At 43.6% G+C, this 23,959-nt stretch overlaps 1 protein-coding gene across 2 annotated transcripts in view; it reads left to right on the top strand.

Moving 5' to 3' along the window:
* CDH26 (cadherin 26) overlaps positions 1 to 23,959 on the top strand; it is a 55,946-nt gene that overhangs the window by 20,721 nt on the left and 11,266 nt on the right. The window contains exons 2-11 of one of the 2 annotated variants that reach the window (XM_083507366.1): positions 2,124 to 2,187; positions 7,992 to 8,167; positions 13,522 to 13,602; positions 14,255 to 14,371; positions 17,867 to 18,034; positions 18,133 to 18,280; positions 19,812 to 19,978; positions 21,444 to 21,572; positions 22,722 to 22,907; positions 23,103 to 23,368. In XM_083507366.1, the coding sequence (XP_083363492.1) occupies positions 2,124 to 2,187; positions 7,992 to 8,167; positions 13,522 to 13,602; positions 14,255 to 14,371; positions 17,867 to 18,034; positions 18,133 to 18,280; positions 19,812 to 19,978; positions 21,444 to 21,572; positions 22,722 to 22,907; positions 23,103 to 23,368 (1,502 nt within the window). Of the gene's footprint in view, positions 1 to 2,123; positions 2,188 to 7,896; positions 8,168 to 13,521; positions 13,603 to 14,254; positions 14,372 to 17,866; positions 18,035 to 18,132; positions 18,281 to 19,811; positions 19,979 to 21,443; positions 21,573 to 22,721; positions 22,908 to 23,102; positions 23,369 to 23,959 lie in introns of those variants that run through there. The other variant, XM_083507367.1, reaches the window with a different exon arrangement.

The raw sequence follows: 23,959 nt of genomic DNA, 5'->3' as shown, positions 1-23,959 counted from the left end.
AGTAATTCTCCAGGAAGGCACTCAGAACAGGGAGAGAACTTTATGAAAGGCGATGCTTCTAAGTCTGCCTGGGCGCAAATATATATAAGAGAAAGTAAAGTGAAACTAAGCTGGTGTAACTGCTTCCCCTCTACCTCAAATTTATATTGAGAGCTTTCTGGATTTTATTTTATTTTAAAGTTAAGAGCATCAGATTCAGTACAAGCCAGGATACTTCTTTAGTAAATTATGCAGAAGGGAGAACTGTAAGATGTACAGATTCTCTTTTTGCTATCCCAGTAGGATAAGCAAATTGCACCCAATGACTTTACTGCAACTATTAATGACACAAGTAAGGTAAAGGTAAAGGGACCCCGGACCATTAGGTCCAGTTGTGGCCGACTCTGGGGTTGCGACGCTCATCTCACTTTATTGGCCAAGGGAGCCGGCGTACAGCTTCCGGTTCATGTGGCCAGCATGACTAAGCCGCTTCTGGCGAACCAGAGCAGTGCACAGAAACGGTGTTTACCTTCCCACCGGAGCAGTACCTATTTATCTACTTGCACTTTGACGTGCTTTCAAACTGCTAGGTGAGCAGAAGCAGGGACTGAGCAATGGGATCTCACCCCATCGCGGGGATTCAAACCGCTGACCTTCTGATCGACATGTCCTAGGCTCTGTGGTTTAACCCACAGCGCCACCCGCGTCCCAATGACACAAATACTTTGCCCCATATTTAATCTAGTGATTTAAAAGACATGTTTGGATCCAGTTTCAGTGAAAGAGTTGCATCTCTCAGCAGGAATTATACATTGATGTTCCTTAGTGCACTGAAAATCTAGAGGTCTGTTTCAAGGCACGTTTTCCTACTCTCTTGATAAGGAATTTGTTTGAGGCCCACACAGCATTCTGATCTTGGGTAATCTACGGGTCACTGTGTTTCTCCCAGTCTGTGGACTCTACCTGCCAGATGACCATTTATAACAGGATGGCAGATTAGGGAGTCAAGAGAGCCCTTGGGCTTTTAAGTGGGTTGTCATTCAGCTCCCTCCAACCTCTGCTTAACATCTTGAACACGTGAACAAATCAAAGGTTAACTCAGGGACTGTTTTCATTCCTGAAGCAGTTGACAGTCTATATAAACAGAAACAAATCCCACAACCAAGCAATTGTAACTCTGGAATAGAAGCATCTGAAATGGCAAACATTGATATAGTGGAGGTGCTTTCCCCCTTTCCTGACACAGGTCAAGGAAACTTTAAAAACAAAAACAAAACCACACACTGATACATGGCAAAATTTTGTTGCATGTGCCACTTGCCCCCCCCCTTTAAGTTTAGCACATCCCTTCATCTATCTTTCACTTTTTGCTATGTTGCACAAGTCCATCTCCTGGCTTCTTTGTTCCTTGAGCTGCGTTATGTCTGTAACATTATGTTCCAGTACAACTGAGGAGCAGCAAAACACTGGACAGAACAGTTAAAGCAATTCTCAATCAAAACAGGTTGTTATTGTTAAGTTGTGGGTGAACATATCAGACGACACAGCAATTCTTTAAACAGCTCTTGTTTATTCACAGGCCCAGAAGAGAACTGGGCTGAAGGGTTCAGCCAACCTGCTTATATAGAGCTCAACTACAAAGCAACAGTAACAACTTTCTGTAACTATCCAATCACTGAAGGTCACTTTCAATTCCTTATTTGCATATGTGGACCTGAGTGAAAACTATCTACAGTATCCCCCTGCTAGCCCAGGGTGAGAACTTCAGTACATAACAGTTATCTCTTTGTGTTTTCACAAAGAGGCAGAAGGAATAGCATCTTTGTAGCATCTCTAGGCTTTCTGCATCAAAATATTGCAGCTGCTGCTTGTGTTCGTGATATATGAAGCTTGCGAACGGCTGGGCTCCAGCCAGTTTTCATAAGGCAATACACTTGCAATATGTAATCATTATAACGAGGTTTGTTTTTATATATATAAAAAACTCTTCTCTTTTTTCACATAAGTGGATGGAATTTGCAGGCAAATTAGTCCCTCCAGAGTGGATTTAAGCAGATTCATCTAGGGGTTTTCATTCAGGAAACCTCAATTTTATTTGTTTGTAAAAGAATAAAAGAAAATGTCTCTAACTTTTTTATTTTCAGCAGGAACTGGCAGGAAAAGCAAGCTGTTGGAATGCCGGGCCCCTCAGTGAGAAATCTGCCAAAGGTCAGGTCCGTGGGCTATAGTGCTAGGCAATTTTATCTTCATTATATAAAAACACCTAGTAAAGTTACAGCTCCCCCCCCCACCTCTTCCTTTTCCCTGGAACTCCATGCCATAGAGAGAAAAATAGAGTTTTAAAAATTATTTAAAAAGGAACAGTTGAGCATAGGAAGCTACATTATAGTGAGTCTGACCACTGATTCATCTATCTCAGTATTGTCTACACAGACTGGCAGCAACTCTCCGGGGTTTCAAGCAAAATATACATACATCTAGAGGCTTAGTTTGCTCAGAATCAAGCACACACTTCCAGGTAAAGGGACCTCTGACCATTAGGTCCAGTCATGACCGACTCTGGGGTTGCGGCGCCCATCTTGCTTTATTGGCCGAGGGAGCCGGCGTACAGCTTCTGGGTCATGTGGCCAGCATGACTAAGCCGCTTCTGGTGAACCAGAGCAGCACACGGAAATGCTGTTTACCTTCCCGCTGGAGCGGTACCTATTTATCTACTTGCACTTTGACATGCTTTCGAACTGCTAGGTTGGCAGGAGCTGGGACCGAGCAATGGGAGCTTACCCCATTGTGGGGATTCGAACCGCCAACCTTCTGATCGGCAAGCCCTAGGCTCTGTGGTTTAACCCACAGCGCCACCCGCACCCCACACACTTCCAGAGTTAACACTAAATACATTACTTCTGGTAAATGAGCCACCATAGCTGTTTAGAGGGCCGTATAAATTTGTGTCCCAGGCTTTTTAGACTCATCTACCCATCTGAAACCAAAGGGGCACATTGGTGGCCAGATGTGAAATATACTGGCATTGTTTTCAGCTCTCCTTCCCCACTAAATAGTAGAGCCGACTTTGTTCTTGGTTCACAATTCCACTTTGCACATGTCAGGGCTCACAATCCACTCCATATAGAAAACTCAGGGCCTAGAATCATTCTCCCTGGTATTACGCCAAATGTCTGTGAAATAGCTGCCCTATCTCTTCTCAAAGACAGATGCATTGCTCATGTTTGTACATTATCTCACTAATGCCAGGGCAGCAGTTTACTGAATCTGGCAGCAACATGCTGTACTGTCCTGCCAGGGTGTCCTTAAGACTCCATCTCAAGCTCATTGCTCACCTTCCCATAAGACAACCACAGCTGTACAAGCACAACTTACCAGGCGGTTGATTTTGAAAAGGAAGGAAGGAGGAAACATTAGCTAACTCTGATTTCTAGATAATTTGCTGTAGCAAGTCAGGACAAGCACTTGACGTTTCTTTGGGGGGGGGGGAACGCTAGGGGGTGAAAGGCATATTTGGAGAGAGGCTAAACAAATGTGGTTTGCTGCCAGAAAGCCCTTCCCTGAGGCCTGGGGCACAACTTGAGGAGTTTTGGCTCACTTGCAATACATGCGAGTAAAAAGGTCTTGACTTTCAGGGTGTGTATCACTGCTCTGTCCAACTGCTGAGCAGATTGTTCCTCAGGCACTGGGAGCAGATCCTGCAAGAGATTTATCTCAGGGTTCTTCCTAAAGGGATATACTGTCCAAATAAAACTTCCAGCCTGAGCCCTTCTAGGAAATCTGCACATGCCCAGGTACATTAATCCCTGCTATTTGTCAAAGCAACTGCAGAACAACTTTGAACAGTTCTGCTCACAGACTTGTCATCATGACGGCAAAAGACTTCGAGAATTCCACTCTTCCTAGGCACAAAAACCTTGAACTACGCGCTGATTTATTATGTTTTCCTCACCAACTTGAATCTCCTAAGGATTTCTACAGGACATCATGAAATCATTGATAATGTCAACAGCAGTTTACGAAACCACTTTTTCCTCAGATGTGTGGCAACGTAGGAGCAAAATGGGAAAGTCTGCCACAGGAGTGGATGATAGTGTGGCTATTATTTTTAAAAATTAATTAATTAATTAATTAATTAATTAATTAATTAATTAATTAATTAGGTTTACCATAGGTCTTTATTAAGGGCCTCTGAAGGGACTCATAGCAAAGGACTTCTATATAGGTAAAAAAACATACAACTGTCAAACTTCAAACATAAATCAGGATGGTAGATAAGAGATATAATTTACACTAAGTGCTATAAAACTACTAAAACAAAGCACCATCTTCTCAAAGTTCTTCTTTTCAGATTAAGAGAAATGCAAATTTAGGAGGACAGCCATGCTGCGGTTCTTTTACATTGCTTCAGAAAATGTGCATTGGGTAGATTTGCCTTTGAATGGAAACTGAATCAAATTTCATCCTAATCACGATGCACAGGATGAGTACAGTTCAAGAGAATAATAAACAAATCCACATGGGCACCTAAAGGCCTTTCTTCTCAGTGTCTGCCTACAACCCAGATGGGCAGCATGTTTCCTATTTGTGGCTTGGATCCTCCCTGTCCACTTTCAATCAAGGTCAAATCTTCTGTAGGGACCACAATTAATGCTTGTTCCAACCAGAAACATGTGTCTTTCTAATCCTCAGAATCACAGAATCACAGAACTGTAGAGTTGGAAGGGACCCTGAGGATCATCTAGTCCAACCCCCTGCAATGCAGGAATATGCAGCTGGTCCATACAGGGATTGAACCTGCAACCTTGGTGTTATCAGCACCATGGTCTAACCAGAGCCAAAGTCTCAACCAAGCAATTTTGAGTGGTTTGACAGTACCATAAAGATTAGGGAATGTAAGTATTAATAGCGGTGATCCCCAAGAACCAGGACGGTTTCAAAACAGTCCCATCTTTCCAAATTATGTTTGATCTTTTCAATTGCTCTGCTCCAGCTTAAGTTAAACAATGTTGATAGGTCTCATTTCTGCTTTATGCCTCTGCATCTAATGGAGTTGTCTGAGCAGTCAAAGCCCAGCTTGCTACAGACTCCAGAATGAGCTTCAGCTGAAAGATTTATTACTGACCATGCTGACTTTTCCTGACCCAGCTATTGGGCTGTAGCAATCCATTACATGGTAAAGATTAAGTTAAGGAGAGTAAGGGCTACTCTAATGACAGCCTTGCACCATCTGCAAACAAAGATAGGCTAGCTTGGCTTTGACCTACCCTAATTCCCCTAAAGTTTATTGTTTCTGAAATAAATGGTTAAGGCAAAAGAATGATTAAGGCAAAAGAATGTTTGGTGTAGGAGTTTGTACGGTGGTCATGCACCTGGCAGACAAGGGTTCAAATCCCCAATTGGCAACACAGCTTGGACCACTCACTGTCTCTCGACCTAACCTACCTCACAGGGTGGTTAGGAGGGAAAGGGGAGGAGGAGGAAAGGGGGATATATAAATGTTATGTACTGTAGTTCTCACCCTGGGCCAGCAGGGGGATACTGTAGATAGTTATGCAAATGAAGGATCAAAAAGTGACGTTCAGTGATTGGGTAGTTTGTATGCAAATGAAGGATTGAAAAGTGACGTTCAGTGATTGGATAATTTTAGAAAATGGCAACAGTTACATTGTTCTGGAGCTCTATATAAGCAGGCTGACTGAGCTCCTCAGTTTGTTCTGTTCCAGCTTACAATAAAGAGCTGCTTTGGAAGAATCGCTGTGTCGTCTGATATGTTCGCCCACAACCTAACAATAAAAGTAACAGTAAATAAATTAAAAGAACAGAGACGACAGTGGACAATCACATCTTGCCCACTTGGTCAGTGAAATTGTTCAGCTTACTTATGAGCCTTACTTATGACCCTTTCTGTAGGAGTTTAATGTCCTTAAATTAGTCCAGTTTCTAAACTGTGTGCCAGCACTGAATCCTTCTGAACATTGAACCAGACAGCACACAGGAGATTGTGATTGTCTTAGCCCCCTCCTCTTTTTATAGTTTAATGTAGCTGGACTGGGGGACGTGGGTGGCGCTGTGGGTTAAACCACAGAGCCTAGGGCTTGCCGATCAGAAGGTTGGTGGTTCGAATCCCCGCAACAGGGTGAGCTCCCGTTGCTCTGTCCCAGCTCCTGCCAACCTAGCAGTTCAAAAGCACGTCAAAGTACAAGTAGATAAATAGGTACCACTCCAGCAGGAAGGTAAACGGCATTTCCGTGCGCTGCTCTGGTTCACCAGAAGCAGCTTCGTCATGCTGGCCACATGACCCGGAAGTTGTACACCGGCCAATAAAGCGAGATGAGCACCGCAACCCCAGAGTCAGTCACGACTGGACCTAAAGGTCAGGGGTCCATTTACCTTTACTTTAGCTGGACTGGAGAGGGGGTCCAGCTTTGGGGGAAAGCTCCCCCTTCCGCCTGTGCCATTTCCTCAGTAAAGATACCTATCTGTTTTCCATCACGGGACAGATACCAGCTTGGGAGGGCAACTGAGATCTGAGAAACAGGGTTGTGCTGGAGGGGAAAGGGTTAAACCTTCTCCCTGTGTCATGGCCCCAAACTGATTCAGCCTCCTTTTAAGCTCCACCTGCTTTTAACTTGGAGAGGGGAAAACATACAGGAAATTAGGAGCAACGTGTGATTAGAAACACTATGTGTGTTGGGGAGCTGAGCTACATTTTAAGCCTTTAATGTGTACCCCAATTTCTCTTCCTCTAAATGTCAAAGCAACTTTTAAGACCTCAGAGAAACCACTGTGAAGGTAGGCGATCTTTGCCTACTCTTTGATTAATTCCTCTAAAAATAATTCATCTGTTCTAACCTTCCTTAGGTACTATAAGATTTAGTAAGTTGTGTTTAGAACGGTCACTGAAGCATCATTCAACCTTCCCTGCTTCTCTTGCTTGGAAGATGGATGAGCCAGTCTCTTCCTCTCTCTTAAGCTTCTAATTTTGTACTGCGAAGGAACACTTGGATCTTGAAATGCAGGTGGCCAGTGGAGCTCATTTTTGGTACGCACATGGCTGGCGATGAGAACTGGGTACATTTCCAGGAGAAGTACAACGCGCGAAGTTCAGGCTTAAAATCTATGGTTTTCCCAGTAGTGATGTATGGAAGTGAGAGCTGGACCATAAAGAAGGCTGATCGCCGAAGAATTGATGCTTTTGAATTATGGTGCTGGAGGAGACTCTTGAGAGTCCCATGGACCGCAAGAAGATCAGACCTGTCCATTCTTAAGGAAATCAGCCCTGAGTGCTCACTGGAAGGACAGATCCTGAAGCTGAGGCTCCAATACTTTGGCCACCTCATGAGAAGAGAAGACTCCCTGGAAAAGACCCTGATGTTGGGAAAGATGGAGGGCACAAGGAGAAGGGGACGACAGAGGAGGAGATGGTTGGACAGTGTTCTCGAAGCTACCAAACTGCGAGAGGCAGTAGAAGACAGGAGTGCCAGGCGTGCTCTGGTCCATGGGGTCACGAAGAGTCGAACACGACTAAACGACTAAACAACAACAAGTGTGAGAGTGGCTCAGTGGTGAAGGAACAAAAGGCAATCTGTGCGTCCTCAGAGATTCTCTTGCTTGGTAAAGATTCCCCGCGCAGTCCTTTTGTTTACTAGATTTTAATCTCCTCGGGGTTTATCAAGTTATTGTGATAGTTAAGTATTGATAATTAGTTGACTATTGGTTATTAGCTGATTATTTGAGGAAGATGGCATTTTTATTACTGTACTAGTCGTCTCTTGTTGTTTGTTTGTGTCAGTGAATTGAAAAAAGTGCCCGGAAGATAAATATTCAAGTCTCTCTCTCTCCCCCCCCCTTTAAGTGGGTGTAGCTGGTGTTCAAATGAGCCTGGAGGAGGTGGGGCCAGCCAAGATCAACAATACCTGTGAAAAGCATATATTCTCTCCCTCCGCCGGTTTGTGGAATTTCTGGTCGAAGACCTTGAGAGTCCTTTGCCCACACACTCCTCTCCATAGGAAGTACTTCGGGGCTCGGGAGGCGCATCTTCCTGCGGCCAACAGGCGGGTGCAGAGAAGTCCAGAGGATCGCCCCCTTTGCGAGAAGCCGCAGCGTCGTCTCCCCAGCCACGAGCGCCGCGACTATGCCGCTGAGATGCGCCTTTTTCTCTGGCGCTGCGCTTTTCCTCCTGACGGTAGGGCTGGAGAGGGGTCATGGGTGCTGGGGGTCTGGCTGGCGAAGGGGAGATCGGAGATGGGGCCTCCGGAGGCTCCACGCTTTGCCTTGTTCAGCCTAAGGAGGAGATCATGCAGCAGCGTCCTGGGATTCAAATATCCCCGTCTCCTTGGAAACCAGGTACCATCACCTGCTTCTTAAAAATAGTCCCTAGTGCGTCGGGGCGCGCACGGTACTGAACTCCAGGACGCGCTCTGTCCCTGTGCCTTTTTCTCCTCCGGGTCAGGTGAAAGCCACATGCATACAAACGTATATACAATTTTATTTTCCCAGGCTTTTTCTGGTGCTTTTAAGCTCTTTTGGACTGCTGTTGGTCCCCATGGCATATTCAAATTAACTTAATTTGCTCATTTGTTCGTCTGTTTTAAAAATATACTCATAAGGTTATTGCAATAATCCTGCCAGTGTCAATGTTCTTATCTGTTTAGTTTGTAAATATTCAACAAACCATTTCTATTCTCTTATAATAAGTTTCTTATCTTGATTTCTTATTTTTCCGGTAAGTTTCGCCATTTCTGCATATTCCATAAGTTTTTGTATCCATTCTTCTTTTGCTGGGACTTCTTTCCATTTAACGTTCTTGCCACTGTAGTTGCATACATGAATACATTTCTATACAGTTTGGGTAGTTCCATCCCTATAATTCCCCAAAGGAAAGTTTTTGGGTTTGTTTGTTTTTTACAAACATTATTTCAAAAATATTTTCAATTCATTATATATCATTTCCCAGTAAGCTTTTTAAAACCTTACTACCGGTTAATATCATCAGTTGTTTTTCCTTTAGATAAGTGCAATTCAAGTTCTCTCCAGGTCTGGCAGTTTCCTAAGCAGTCAGTATTCCTCTCATGTGAAGACAAAATTGTTCCAATATCCTTCTAGTGTTTTGAACCTGTTCTCCCCCCTTGTTAAATGAATGGGGGAAAATAGATCCCTTTTTCAACAACATCTAAATTGTTCCAAAATATGAGTTGAATTGGAAAGATACCAAGTGTGTCTAAAACATAGCTGCTGCTTCCTGAAACTACAAATCTAGATAAAAGTCAAATCTTTTTGCCTTGTGCACATTCTACCATCCCACTGCCCCAAGTACTAAAGCTTAGCACATTGTCTCAGTGTTACAAGAAGAATAATGCTGATGGGGGGGCTATTGTTTTTATTTTTATTATGTATTTTGTGGTTTTATATCTTGATCTTATTCTGTGACCCGCCCTGAGACTCCCGGATATAGAGCAGTATATAAGTTCAATAAATCAATCAATCTAGGCACACATGCTGGGGAATGTGTCCTCCTGAACTCAATGAGACTAGCTACTGTCAACAGGATTGCACAGTAACAGGCCCTTCTTTGGGACCAAGAACTTTTAAGCTATTGGAAAGCGAAGTAGCCAGCAAGCTAAAAGCGATTCTGCATTCTTTTGTGGGGTAGGACAGATCCTCGCGGGACTCTGGTGTTCCGTCATGCTGTTATTTGCTCTGTTTCCAGCTTGGCACCAGGCATTATGAAAACTTAAATTCCTGAGGTTTCAGTGACGTAACAGCATCAACATTCTGTAAAACAAGCTATTCCTTTAAAAATGTCTTGAGAGGAGGAGATTGTACAACTTTGCAGTGCAACATGTTCCACTGTCTTATCAGAATGGATTTCCCGCCACTGTGGTACAATTCAGCCATAAGCTTCTAGAACCTAATGAATTACCTTTATTTTTATGTAGCTGGCTGCCCATTTTTCTCCTCCTCCTCTTCTTCTCCTGATATTAGTTTATCCCACACTCCTTCCAAAGAGATCAGGACTGCATGCATAGTTCCCCTCTAATTTACAACAAGATAGGTTGGGCTAAGTTGGAGATAGCAAGCATTCCACGGAGAAATCAACCAGTTTGTTTCATAGCTGAGCAGAAATGCGAATATAGGACTTCCTGACCCAAGTCTGACATTTTGTCTACAGTTATTCACAGCCCAAAGGGAACTGGCTAGAATAGAGCCAACCAGGTGGATTTCAATCTCTCTTCCGACCTTTTGTGTTTTATTTACAACTAATTCTACCTGAAGGAAACTTCATTTTGTCCCAAATCCCAATTTAAGAAGAATTCTTCAACACCCTGCCTCAGAACACATGTAAAGCTCTCATTAACTTCTAGAACCATTTTCTTAAGGATTAGTAGTTTTGGATTCTTTTGAAGCCCTGCTGATAATTTATTGATGCCATCTCTGGAACATGTTTCCAGCACTGAGCAGCCCCTCCAAGCTTTTGTGGCGAAAGGATTGCTATTGAGCAGAGGGCTTTGTTTTTGTTATAAGAGATTAAGTGCATGCCTGCTGCAAAAAAGAAAACTGAGGAACTGTTCCAGAACATGCCCCAATAGTCAACAGAAAGTTATTATAACTGAAGTATGATATGCCCCAGTTAATGTGAATAGCACATGTCTTATTTCACAATTCCTAGGCTGATCTTCTTTCTTGGTTGAGGGAAGAAAAGGATACAGGCATCAGTGAGAATAGAACTTGGTTTAAACACTTCTTATCCTTGCATACAAATTCTTCCCCCGTTGTTCTTTCATGTTTACTCTTTCTTCGTTTTCATCACTCTGACATTATTTCAGTTTGAATGAACTCTGTATTCCAGCTGCCATGTAGGTATGTGAAGGCAGATGACTTCAAGGATTTGTTTGTTTTTTCATAAATGTTTGGAATGATAAATTGAAAATATCCTTTGGCTACAGTTCCCAAAGATAGTTGGATTTATATTTCTCCTTAGCCACAAACTTGGTAGGTGACCTTAAGCAAGTCACTGACTGCATTCAGACATTGTGCTAAACGATGGTTTGGTGTGTCCTGTGTGGAACATTAGGTGAAAGAAGCATGCGTATATTTACCATGCTAGGCATTGCTTTTCACTTCTGATGTCTAATCACCGAAAACATTTAGGAGTTTTTGCATATTTCAGTCATTCCCAGGAACACCTGTATCAAAACCTCCCTGCCTACCTTTTCTCTAAGCTGAAAATATCCTGTGTTTTGCTTATCTTATCAGTTTGTTTGGGAAGTGATCATCTCAGTCATCCAAGAACCGCTGCACCAGTATATCATAATATTTGCATATGTTTGTTCAAGTATTGTCTTATCTGTCTTGAGTTAGCATTGCCTTCTCCAAGGACTACAACGTGCAGCATAAGTAACCAGCACAAACATCTGGGAGGGTTACCGGGTTGGGCAATGCTGGGTTGGAACATCCTTGAATTGTAGAATCTGAACAAGAGAAATGTTGGGGTTGGGGTTAGCCTGAAGGTACATTGTGTTTGGAACTGCTACATTTGCTGGTACATTGGGATAAAATTACAGATGCTGGTTAATGAAACCAAAATTTGATTGAGTCTAGACTCCAGGAGTCAGTTGAGTATTTCCATTACTTATAAGTGCTGGTTGTGATCCAGCCAAAGTTGAGCACTTTGCATTCCTGCTGAAATCATAGGCGTACTTACCATAGTCTGATTTGTACCCATTCTTACAGATGGTGGAAATACCTTGTTGATACTGAATTTTCTTATGCATCAATATCTAGGAATAATACTTTTTATATTGCTGTTCAATATAGAGTTATCATGGTAGTTTACGGCTGTTAAAAATAAAATAAGAATGCACCAGAACACTAGCAAAATTGTAAAGGTGCAGGGTAAAAGCAGTAGTAAACATTCATGATTCAAATTCCTGCATGTGGCAAAAGTCTGGGGAAATAAAAAGGTTTTCATATGCTGCTGAAAAGTGATTAAGGGTGACAATCCTATACCCACTTACATGGAAATAAAAAGGTAAAGGGACCCCTGACCGTTAGGTCCAGTTGTGACCGACTCTGGGGTTGCAGCGCTCATTTCACTTTATTGGCTGAGGGAGCCGGCGACCAGCTTCCGGGTCGTGTGGCCAGCATGACTAAACTGCTTCTGGCAAACCAGAGCAGCACACGGAAACACCATTTACCTTCCCACTGGAGTGGTACCTATTTATCTACTTGCACTTTGACGTGTTTTGGAACTGCTAGGTTGGCAGGAGCTGGGACCAAGCAACAGGAGCTCACCCTGTCACAGGGATTCGAACCGCCGACCTTCTGATCGGCAAGTCCTTAAGTCCCATCAAATTCAGTAGGGTTTACTTCTGGATACCATGTATAGGATTATTCTGTGATGTAGGGGACGGGTGAGCCTATCTGGGGTGAGACTTCTGTAAGTGGGGTTTCACAAAAGAACAGGTCTTCTCCCTGTTGTCCACTTGACTCATCTCAAATAGCAGGAAAAGACAAGCAGCTGCAGCTCTGAATACTGCCTCAGTGCCCAGGAAAGTTGGTGTGGAATTAGACATTTCTTCAGGTCCCAAGCTGTGTAGGGCTTTAAAAGTAAATCCTGGCACTCAGAAGCATTCCAGCTCCTTAAGCACAGGTAAGATATAATCCGATGCACGGTCCCAGTTAGTTGCTTTGTGCTTGCTTTCCTTACTAACCTTTTGCAATCTGGTGCCCTTCAAATGTTCTTGGACTACAATTCCCATCAGCCACAGCCAACATGGCCTTGCTGGCTGGAGATGATGGGAGTTGTAGTCCAAAACATCTAGAGGGCACCAGGTCAGGGAAGGCTGTTCTATATTAAATGCATTTTCTGCACAGTCCTTAAACAGGGAAGTCATAGAGGAAGTCCCAGAGGAAGACTTATTGAGTAATTATCTGTTGAGTAGAGCAACCCAGAGAAATTTGACGCAGATACCTTGGAGATCAACCATGATATAACAGGTTCAGCAACGTTTCAGTGCTTGGCCAGATACAGTTGATTGCAAATGACAGTTACGTTATAGTTGAGTATAATCCTTAGGAAAACAGCTACAGTTCTGAGTAAGTTTGTTGCATCAAGGCAGATGACACAGAACAGGGAAAGCTGGTGACCTCTCCAGAGTTGACTCATTTTTTGTTCAGTTTTTCAGGTGAATGGAAGGGCAACATTGGCATAAATGTTCAGGGCAGGGGTGAATAAAATAGGTTGGTGCTTGTTGGCGCTTATTGCCTGGTTGAGGAACATGGGAAGACACTGCCGGGGTGTGGAAAGAGATTATGGGACATTATAGCATTATAAGCACCCTTGGATTTTGAAGCCTCTGTGGCCACAACAGCCTCAATCACCCAGTGAAAACATCACATTCCTAACAAAGCCAGATCTTTAATTGAAAAACACATTCATTACAGATGTCAAAGTTGCCTGGCTTTTCAGGGTGTGATACTGTGGGTATTGCCAATGCAGCATCCTTCTAACTCTTGCCCTTTTCTTCATCCATTAAGGTTCTTGCCATCAACAGCTTCTACCATGTCCTGGGAGATGACCGCAGTCTAAGGAAGACTGTCCACAAGAGAAGCAGTCAGGTGGGGACTCGGTTAAGTTCTCCAGTAGATAACATTACAGTGGTACCTCGGGTTACATACACTTCAGGTTACATATGCTTCAGGTTACAGACTCCGCTAACCCAGAAATAGTACCTTGGGTTAAGAACTTTGCTTCAGGATGAGAACAGAAATCTCACAGTAGCAGTGCAGCAGCAGCTGAAGGCCCCATTATCTAAAGTGGTGCTTCAGTTTAAGAACAGTTTTAGGTTAAGAATGGACCTCTGGAATGAATTAAGTACGTAACCAGAGGTACCACGGTACTTTAAAAACCAGATAGACATTATCTGCAAATCTTTTTTTTTTTTACAATGGCTTGTGTGTCTGTTGATGGGGGAGGATAATTGAATCTGGGTCTATATTTTGATGAGGCTGGACAGATTTTAGATTCTGAGTCCTTAAGAAGTTATGTACATATTCATCCAGTTATGGCATGTGTATGAAAGTCCCACAGGTCAATGAACAAAGGAGGATGCTTATCTTCTGTTACTGAACTTATCAGTGTGGGGCCGAATGATATATTTGGAACATTATGTTAAGCTCCCTATATTTTAATGTTTGTTTTGAAAAAGAGGACCTGCTACAGTGATGCGCATAGGTGGCTGTAACATAAGTGCGCTCTTTTCACTCCCAGGATCTGAAGCTGCTCGACAGTCTTCGTCCTTTGCGTCGCACCAAAAGGAGATGGGTTATTACCACCCTAGAACTTGAGGAGGAAGACAAAGGGCCGTTCCCTAAACGTGTCGGAGAGGTAAAAAAACGTGTTCGAAAGCCTTGCATATTTATAGTCTAGTTTTTTGTGTTTCTGGCTGTGTTCCCCAAGGGCAATTTGCATTGAGTCAAGCCTTCAACAGCTTGTCCCCTGATACGTTTGCTCATGTGTTGCAGGAAGAACAGCCAAGAATATTGTGTGTGCACCTTAAAGTGTGTGCATGTTGGGAGTTTCTTCTGCCTAAGGGCCATATTTGCCCTTTGTCAACCCTTCAGGGGCCACTTGCAGGTGGGGGCATGGTCTAAAGTGGATAATAATAATAATTATTTATTATTTATTATTTATTATTTATGGGGGTGGAGACGCTCCTTCAGGTATACTGGACCGAGGCTGTTTAGGGCTTTAAAGGTCAGCACCAACACTTTGAATTGTGCTCGGAAACGTACTGGGAGCCAATGTAGGTCTTTCAAGACCGGTGTTATATGGTCTCGGCGGCCGCTCCCAGTCACCAGTCTGGCTGCTGCGTTCTGCATTAGTTGTAGTTTCCGGGTCACCTTCAAAGGTAGCCCCACGTAGAGCGCATTGCAGTAGTCCAAGCGGGAGATAACCAGAGCATGCACCACTCTGGCGAGGCAGTCCGCAGGCAGATAGGGTCTTGGCCTGCGTACCAGATGGAGCTGGTACACAGCTGCCCTGGACACGGATTTAACCTGTGCCTCCATGGACAGCTGTGAGTCCAAAATGACTCCCAGGCTGCACACCTGGTCCTTCAGGGGCACAGTTACCCCATTCAGGACTAGGGAATCCTCCACACCTGCCCGCCTCCTGTCCCCCAGAAACAGTACTTCTGTCTTGTCAGGATTCAATCTCAATCTGTTAGCCGCCATCCCTCCTTCAACCACCTCCAGACACTCACACAGGACCGTCACCACCTTCACTGGTTCTGATTTGAAAGAGAGGTAGAGGTGGGTATCATCCACATACTGATGAACACCCAGCCCAAACCCCCTGATGATCTCTCCCAGCGGCTGCATGTAGATGTTGAAAAGCATGGGGGAGAGGACAGAACCTTGAGGCACCCCAAAAGTGAGAGCCCAGGGGTCTGAACACTCATCCCCCCCACCACTTTCTGAACACGGCCCAGGAGGAAGGAATGGAACCACTGTATGACAGTGTCCCAGTTCCCAGCCCCTCAAGATGGTCCAGAAGGATGTTATGGTCAATGGTATCAAACGCCACTGAGAGATCCAGCAGAAATAGGAAACAGCTCTCACCTTTGTCCCTAGCCCGCCGGAGATCATCAACCAGTGCGACCAAGGCAGTTTCAGTCCCGCGATGAGGCCTGAATCCTGACTGGAAGGGATCCAAATGGTCCGCTTCTTCCAGGCGTGCCTGGAGTTGTTCAGCAACCACTCGCTCAATCACCTTGCCCAAGAATAGACACCTATAGACACCTTCTCTGACCACATCTTCACCCTATATTCAAAGCATTCTGATCACATAGGAACTGTAGTTTAAGGGTGCCGAAAGCTGTTAGGAGACCCCTGTGCTCTGAGTTACAATTTCCAGAATACCCTGGGAAGAGGAATTGATTGTTAAACTGCTCAGGAAATTGCAGCCCAGTGAGGGGGAAGCCATGACTGCTACATGCAAGGTGCAGATGTGGCCATTCTCAGATGCACACCACATGCCCACAGCTTCACAGCTTCCCCGCATCTGATCCTTGTAGATAAGCTGAGAAGACGGCTAGTACCCCATCCCAAATCATTAGATCAATCATCTGAACTGTGGGGAGGGAGTGACCCTCATCTCCTAGGCCGGGCAGAGAGCTTTAAGTTTTTCTGCCAAGGTCACAGTGTGGATTGCTTTTAAATAAATGGAAATTGGGTCAGGGGCTGGCGAATCACCACCTTAAAGATGATCAAGAGTATCTGCACTCCACCCCCCAGAAGAATGTCAGTTGGAGTTACTAGGTAGTCTCCAAACCAAGGAAGACTCGGTTTGGCAAGTCTCTAAGTCCTCACTTTCATGCTTGTCACATGGATGACAGGCCTATTGAAGCTTAATACAGGAGGAAGCTACAATTGGAAATTTCAAGCCTGTGCATGTTTATAATCTTCTTCTTTAAATATAAGTGTCACTGGCAATGTTTACTTATCTTCTGGCACAAATTTTTTGTCTCCTCCCCACAAAACACACACGCACAGTCTCTGGCACTTTCTTTAAACTATATTTTAGGAGGCAAATTTTAAAAACACTTTAGAAAATTCAGAGTTGTAACGGAGCAAAGAAGTAGCCTATATAATTGTATCTCTTAGTCTGTGCCACTTAAAAATTGCACATATCTCATTTTTTTAAAAAAATAGTTTCTATTAAGTTTTCAAGTTATACATCTCAAAATATGCATTTTACACAATACTATATATCCATCGACTGCCCTCCTTCTCCTTCCCATGGTTCATTTCACTTGTCTATCATTCCTGCATATTTTACTGTAACCATTTTACTCAGCTCCCCAATTTAAATCATTCAAATATTAATCACACTGTTGAATTTACCTTAATGCTGCCAGCGTCTTCAGCTCTGCACAGTTGTTTTACTCAGCAAATATTTCCCACTCTTTAAATAGATACCCTTTTTGCTCTCTTTTTCATGTGTTAAACCTGCTGGTTCTGCAAATTCTATCATCTCAAGTTGCCAGTGCTCCTTACTTGGGACCTCCCTTGCTTTCCGTCTTTGGGCTAACAAAACTCTAGCTGTCGTTGTTGCAAATATAAATATTTTTTTTAATTTGTAAGTTCTATGCCTGACTTCTATACTTTTGATTTCCCTGTTTCCCCTTATATTCTGAAGTAATATTTCCAACGGCAAAATAAACAACAGTGGAGATAAAGGGCAGCCTTGTCTATTCCCTTTTCTTATTTGGCATTTGTCTGAGAGATTATTATTTACTAATATACTTGCAGATTGGTCATTGTAATTGAATGTACTCTCTTACCATAAAAGGACTGACTGTTGTGTGTCACCAAACTGTAACTCTTGGGATTTTGTGTGTGTTAAATATGCGCCTTGAGGATTTCATTGCAATGGCATTGGCATCACTAAAACATCTGTGAGATGGCACAAGAATTAAGGCTGGGAAACTTTTCCTTAAGAATCATGCTGCTGATGGTGATAAATATTATTATTATTATTATTATTATTATTATTATTATTTAAAAAAAACACACAAAAAATCTACATTAGGGGTGGATCTACACACAGGACCCCCCCGCTATAAATAAGTCAGAAATTAAATTGTTATAACAAAAGAAGAAGAAAAATGCTCTGGAAAATCGCTTAGAATTTTTTTCTTGCTCTCTGGGGCCATCTGGTGTTGCATGTTTATAATACATTCAAAAAGGTGGTTTTTTTTACTAATGTAGCTGAGTCCCTAGGATTATCAGAATAGTAAAATGTAGAAGAATCTTGCCATTAAAATATAACTCTGCTGATAAGATTAACCTTTGATTGACAGCCTGTTTTGCTTTGTAGCTCTTTAATGATGTATCACGCAAGCGTGATATAAATGTGAAATATTTAATCAGTGGACCTGGTGTGGATGAATATCCAGAGCCTGGACTGTTTTCTATCGAGGATGATGTGAATGGACATGTATCTGTGCACCGTTCCATTGATCGAGAGAGAAACCCTTCTTTCACGGTATTTACTTTACTTTAAACTTTTTTTCTTTTTAGAAGTCCATAGAACACATGAGCCAGTCGCTAATTTAATTTTCTTGCTGATTGTCCATCGTTCAGATACGTTTTGATGTTGCGGATAGGACGACGAATGAAATAGTGGATAGATCTTTACTCTTCAATGTTAAAATCAGGGATATAAATGATAATGCGCCTGAGTTTTCTAAAAAGGAATTTAACATCACAATGAAAGAAAACCACAACAGAAGTGAGTATCCTGGATACTGTTGATAGCTTCGCTGCATATGGTCCTTGTCAAGGATAGTGTTGCTCAAACTTTCTACTCTCAGGGCTCACCTGAGATAGCTGCAGATTACTGAAGCCAACCCGTCACAAAATGACAGAGCAGTGGCAGAGCCAGTCACAAAATGGTAGCCAGTGCAGACAGACTTTGGCATAATCGGCTGGCAATTACTGAGATCATTTTCTATTGCTATTTCATCCATCTTTGGAAACTGCCAACTTCTTTGGCACAGACAGCATTTTCTTTATGGCTCAGCTTTCCTTAAGCTAAGTACAGAAATTTGATCTGGAGTTATTTTGACTCAGTTTTCCCATTTTAGGAAGAATTTGTGGACCCAGAGGATCCAAATAAAGAAGGCTTTTTATTTTATATTGTTCCTTTCCCCACCCCATATTCCTAAAGCATTTTTACTCATCTCCTGTAATTTCTTCTCCCATTTGCCTTTCATCCCTTCTCTGGTCCTTTTACATTCAATTCCTCCTTCTATAGCAGCTTTCATCTTTCTTATCCTCTATCTATCCATCTCATTTTCCACCGTCATCACACCCTTTGTCCTACCATCTAATTTTGTTCAAGACCTCCTCTTCCTCTTTCTTCTCAGAAGTGAAAGACTTTCCTTTCTTCTCCACTCCACTTTTGCACCTCTCTGCTTCCCAGCCACCTTTACTCAGGATGGAGTTGCTGGCATTGGTGGAGCCTAAAGTCTATGGCATGGCTAGGGGTTGCAGCAGGGGTTGCAGAAGGCAGTGAGCAGGCTGTGGTAAAAGCTGGTGGCTTTGCTCTGATTCTGGTAACAAATTTGCCCACGTGTGGAGATTGCCAAGAGGTGGGCATAACTATACAAGTGCCAAGAATGGAAGTACAGTCGTACCTCAGAAGTCGAACGGAATCCGTTCCAGAAGGCTGTTCAACTTCCAAAACATTCAGAATTCAAGACGTGGCTTCTGATTGGCTGGAGGAAGCTCCCACACCCAATCGGAACCCGCAGAACCTGTGTCGGATGTTCGGGTTCCAAAGAACGTTCGCAAACTGGAACACTCACTTCTGGGTTTGTGGCTTTTGGGAGCCAAAACTTTCGAGTCGCAAAGCGTTCGACTTTCAAGGTACGACTGTATAGTAAAGACACACTATAAAGGTAAAGGGACCCCTGACCATTAGGTCCAGTCGTGGCCGACTCTGGGGTTGCGGTGCTCATCTCGCTTTACTGGCCGAGGGAGCCGGCGTACAGCTTCCGGGTCATGTGGCCAGCATGACTAAGCCGCTTCTGGCTAACCAGAGCAGCGCATGGAAACATCGTTTACCTTCCCGCCCGAGCGGTACCTATTTATCTAATCGCATTTTGACGTGCTTCCGAACTGCTAGGTTGGCAGGAGCAGGGACCGAGCAACGGGAGCTCACCCCGTCGTGGGGATTCGAACCGCCAGCCTTCTGATTGGCAAGTCCTAGGCTCTGTATTATTCCCTTGCTATAAACACTGTACCTTCCCCAATCATAGATGAACCAGTGTTCAATGCCACGGCCTATGACAAGGATGAAGAAGGCACTCCTAATTCTCTAGTGGAGCATTCTTTGGTTTTGCAGACACCTCGTACAAAAGAACCTATCTTCACCATTGATCCTTCAAGTGGCCTGATTCGTGTCATGGGATGCTCAGATTATCAGGTATAGAACTTGTAAATAAATCTTGTCTTCTTAAGCTCTGCCCCCCCCCCCATTTTCGGCATGTATACACTTGTGAAAATAATTTTGCCTTCAGTATGTCACTCTTTAAATCCACTGCCCTAGTATTTCCTCTACAAATTGCCTTTCAGCAGCCTAATCTTTGTAAAAAAATATCCCATGCAAGGCAAACAAATGCAGTGTAAACAAATGGGCCATTAATGTTGGTGTTGGGTCAGGGAGAACTGGCTCAGCCTGATCCACTTAGCAATGAGTCACTGAGTGACCTTTTGCCTTCACTTTGCTCCAGTAGCAGATGGGTGGTGGTGGTGGTGGTGCAGTGGAGCTTACCTGACCACCTGATACTGAGCTGCTGCTTATTGGGAGGAAAAATGGAGGTGCTGGGGAGGTCAGCATGGTGCAAATGGATCAGCAAGCTCCTATTGCTGCATTTGCAGTGTGGGGGCTTCCCCAGAGCTCTGCCCTTCCCAGTAAGCAGCAGTGACTCAACAGCTGGGAGGTGTCCAGAGGAGGGCAACCAAAATGGTCAAAGGCCTGGAAACGATGCCTTATGAGGAACGGCTAAGGGAGCTGGGCATGTTTAGCCTGGAGAAGAGGAGGTTAAGGGGTGATATGATAGCCATGTTCAAATATATAAAAGGATGTCACATAGAGGAGGGAGAAAGGTTGTTTTCTGCTGCTCCAGAGAAGCGGACACGGAGCAATGGATCCAAACTACAAGAAAGAAGATTCCACCTAAACATTAGGAAGAACTTCCTGACAGTAAGAGCTGTTTGACAGTGGAATTCGCTGCCAAGGAGTGTGGTGGAGTCTCCTACTTTGGAGGTCTTTAAGCAGAGGCTTGACAACCATATGTCAGGAGTGCTCTGATGGTGTTTCCTGCTTGGCAGGGGGTTGGACTCGATGGCCCTTGTGGTCTCTTCCAACTCTATGATTCTATGATTCTATGAGGTCAGGTAAGTGCCACCTCCTCAACATACCATCTGTTACTGCTCTGTCCTACATCACTGGTGCTGAGAGAATGAGATGAGGGATGGGGAACACCTCCACCACCATAGGGTCTAAACGCCATATTTATACAGAATTACGGTCCAGTGCAAATTACACCATGGAGCAAAAACATTTGAATTTACCCAAGGCCATGGACCTCAAAACTCATGTTTAAAGGCGGTCTCAGTTGTGGCCACACAACATGCATGGGGGAAAAATTGAATAAAGCTAATAGGTATCTTAGCAGCAGAATCAATCCAACGTTTCTGGTGGCTAATTGTGGCCATTTCAGGAAAGCTGGATTCTAACTTGGTCAGTCAGACCACGGGCCTTACGTTTTGCAAAGGCATCTTTCCTCTTTGGAAAGTTTGCATGGCTTTGGAGTTAATGAATTCACACCAATATCATCTCGGACATATGGAGAGTGATGATGTTTTCATATTTTAACGTTTTCAAGGAGACCTCGGCTTTCAGACTTCTGGTCAAAGCTACAGACCATGGGAATCCACGGCTGTCGTCAACAGCAACCATTAATATTGCTGTGGAAGATTCAAACAACAACACACCACTGCTTGCTAAAGGAACTGTAAGGACATATTACTTGAGCGCTATTGTCAGGGTGGGAGAGAGTTTTCTAGGTCCCAGTTATGAAGTCAAACGGTTTGCCTTTTTAAGGGCATACTTTAAGGCATTATTTCCCGTCAGTGCTGACAGCTCTGCAGGTATACAGCCTAATCAGAATGCTACTGCAAATTCTACAAAAATGTAATTATTTGGAATCTCTTTTATTGTTTGAATCAGATTCACCCTGGTTCTTGGATATGCTTAAGTCATGTACAGCTTTCCCCTGACCTCTAGGATGGGGCTCTGTCATTACTGAGTCTATTTTTGTATGCCGCTTGGAGAGTCTAAAATATGAAGATTAGAAATGCTTCAAAATAAGTAATAAACATGCAAATGACAAATTCTGCACAGGGGTCAGCAGCATGTATACAAGCCCTGCTTCTGGAGTCATTCTGCATGTCACTGCCCATGCGCTGACTTTCCCTAGTGTTGTGCCAGGAATTCAAGAGTAGAACTCTCTGCATAATTGAGGACCTCACTTTATCAATGCAACTGCACAGTCCAATCCTGGGGGCAGATTCAATTAAATAGTTGCACTAGCAGGAACAACAACAACAAATTTATTTATACCCTGCCCTTCTGGCTAGGTTTCACCAGCCACTCTGGGCAGCTCCCCAAAGAATATTAAAACCACGATAAAACATCAAACATTAAAAACTTCCCTAAACAAGGCTGCCTTCAGATGTCTTCTAAAAGTCAGTTATTTCCTTGACATCTGATGGGAAGGTGCCACTACCAAAAAGGCCCTCTGCCTGGTTCCCTGTAACCTCACTTCTCACAGTGAGGGAACCACCAGAAGGCCCTCAGAGCTGGACCTCAGTGTCCGGGCTGAGCGATGGGGGTGGAGACGCAGTATAACATGTCCCACTTCTGCAGTGGGGTTTTCCCCGTGTCTCCACTTCCTACGTCTCAAAACAGCGCACAGTGGGAAGATAGGGGAAATCATTTCACCAGGCAAGCAGGATTTCCTTGTGCTTATAGAGGAATCTCCTTAGCAGTCCACTCCACCCTGGGTTATGTATCTTGGTCACATTGCAGTGTGACAGAAAATGGGAGGAAATGTTTGGAGCTGTCTTTTGTTCACTGAGATGGCCTATCTGTGTCTTCCAAGCATTATCTGAACATCCCAGAAGGCAAAACAGAACATGGCATCCTTCGCCTCCAGGTGGAAGATAAAGATTCTCCCAAGACAGCTGCTTGGAGAGCCAAGTATAAGATATTGGGAGGAGATGATACAGAGAACTTCAGCATTGAGACGGATCCTGATACCAATGAAGGGGTTTTAAGCATCATAAAGGTAATGTAGATGAACAAAGCTATTGACAGGATTTGAAGAATTGTTCCAAGCATAGAACTTTTATCAAGATTTGGGTAGCAGCACGTTATCATTTACAACCCCCCACCCCACCCTACTGGTTCTTGTGTATAGTTAGTCAGAATTTACTAATGGGAGATTGTGATTTTGTGGTTGATCTGCATCTTTTATTTTCAGCCTTTGGTTTATGACAAACATAACAAGAGGAGACTCGTGATTTCTGTGGAAAACGAAGAGCCCTTCTTTTTCTGTGAAGGCGGTCAGATGCGGAGTTCTCCAGGCAACCAGGAAGCATATGTGAACATAAATATCATTGATGAGAATGATGCTCCTAAGTTCCATCCTCCTGCTCTTGTTCTTTGGAAAGAGGAAGGGATTACCCCTGGGAACACGATTGCACATTACACAGCCAAGGACCCAGACACAACACCACACATCATAAGGTGGGGAAGATCTGCTGGTCATTCTTGTACGCATGTCCCAAATGATTGGGTCTTCCAAAGGAGTTTGCTTTAGGGTTCCATTTCAGTGAAAGTGAGGAGGAATAGATTCAAGAACCCAAGAGTACAGGGAGTCATTGAACATTACACTTTGCCCAATCAAGTGTCCCATGACTGCCATTTTGCCAAGTGTGGTGTAGTGGTTAAGAACAGTAGACTCGTAATCTGGTGAACCAGGTTCGATTCCCTGCTCCTCCACATACAGCTGCTGGGTGACCTTGGGCCAGTCACACTTCTCTGAAGTCTCTCAGCCCCATTCACCTCACAGAGTGTTTGTTGTGGGGGAGGAAGGGAAAGGAGATTGTTAGCTGCTTTGAGACTCCCTAGGGTAGTGATAAAGTGGGATATCAAATCCAAACTCTTCTTCTTCTTCCTTTAAGCATGAGTAGTCTACCTGTTTGAGTGCTGTGTCAAAACCTTTCTTCCGATTTTTCAAATGTTTCATTCCCCTGTGAAATTTGCTTCTCTTTTCCTGCTTCATTCATGGAGCACTTTAAAAATGTCCTTAACATTAAAAATAAATAAATTTGGACC

This window comes from Podarcis liolepis, assembly GCF_965112155.1.
Source record: "Podarcis liolepis genome assembly, chromosome: 6".
Taxonomy (NCBI): Eukaryota; Metazoa; Chordata; class Lepidosauria; order Squamata; family Lacertidae; genus Podarcis; species Podarcis liolepis.
The sequence above is the reverse complement of the archived record's forward strand: the minus strand, read 5'-3'. Positions and strand labels throughout refer to the sequence as shown.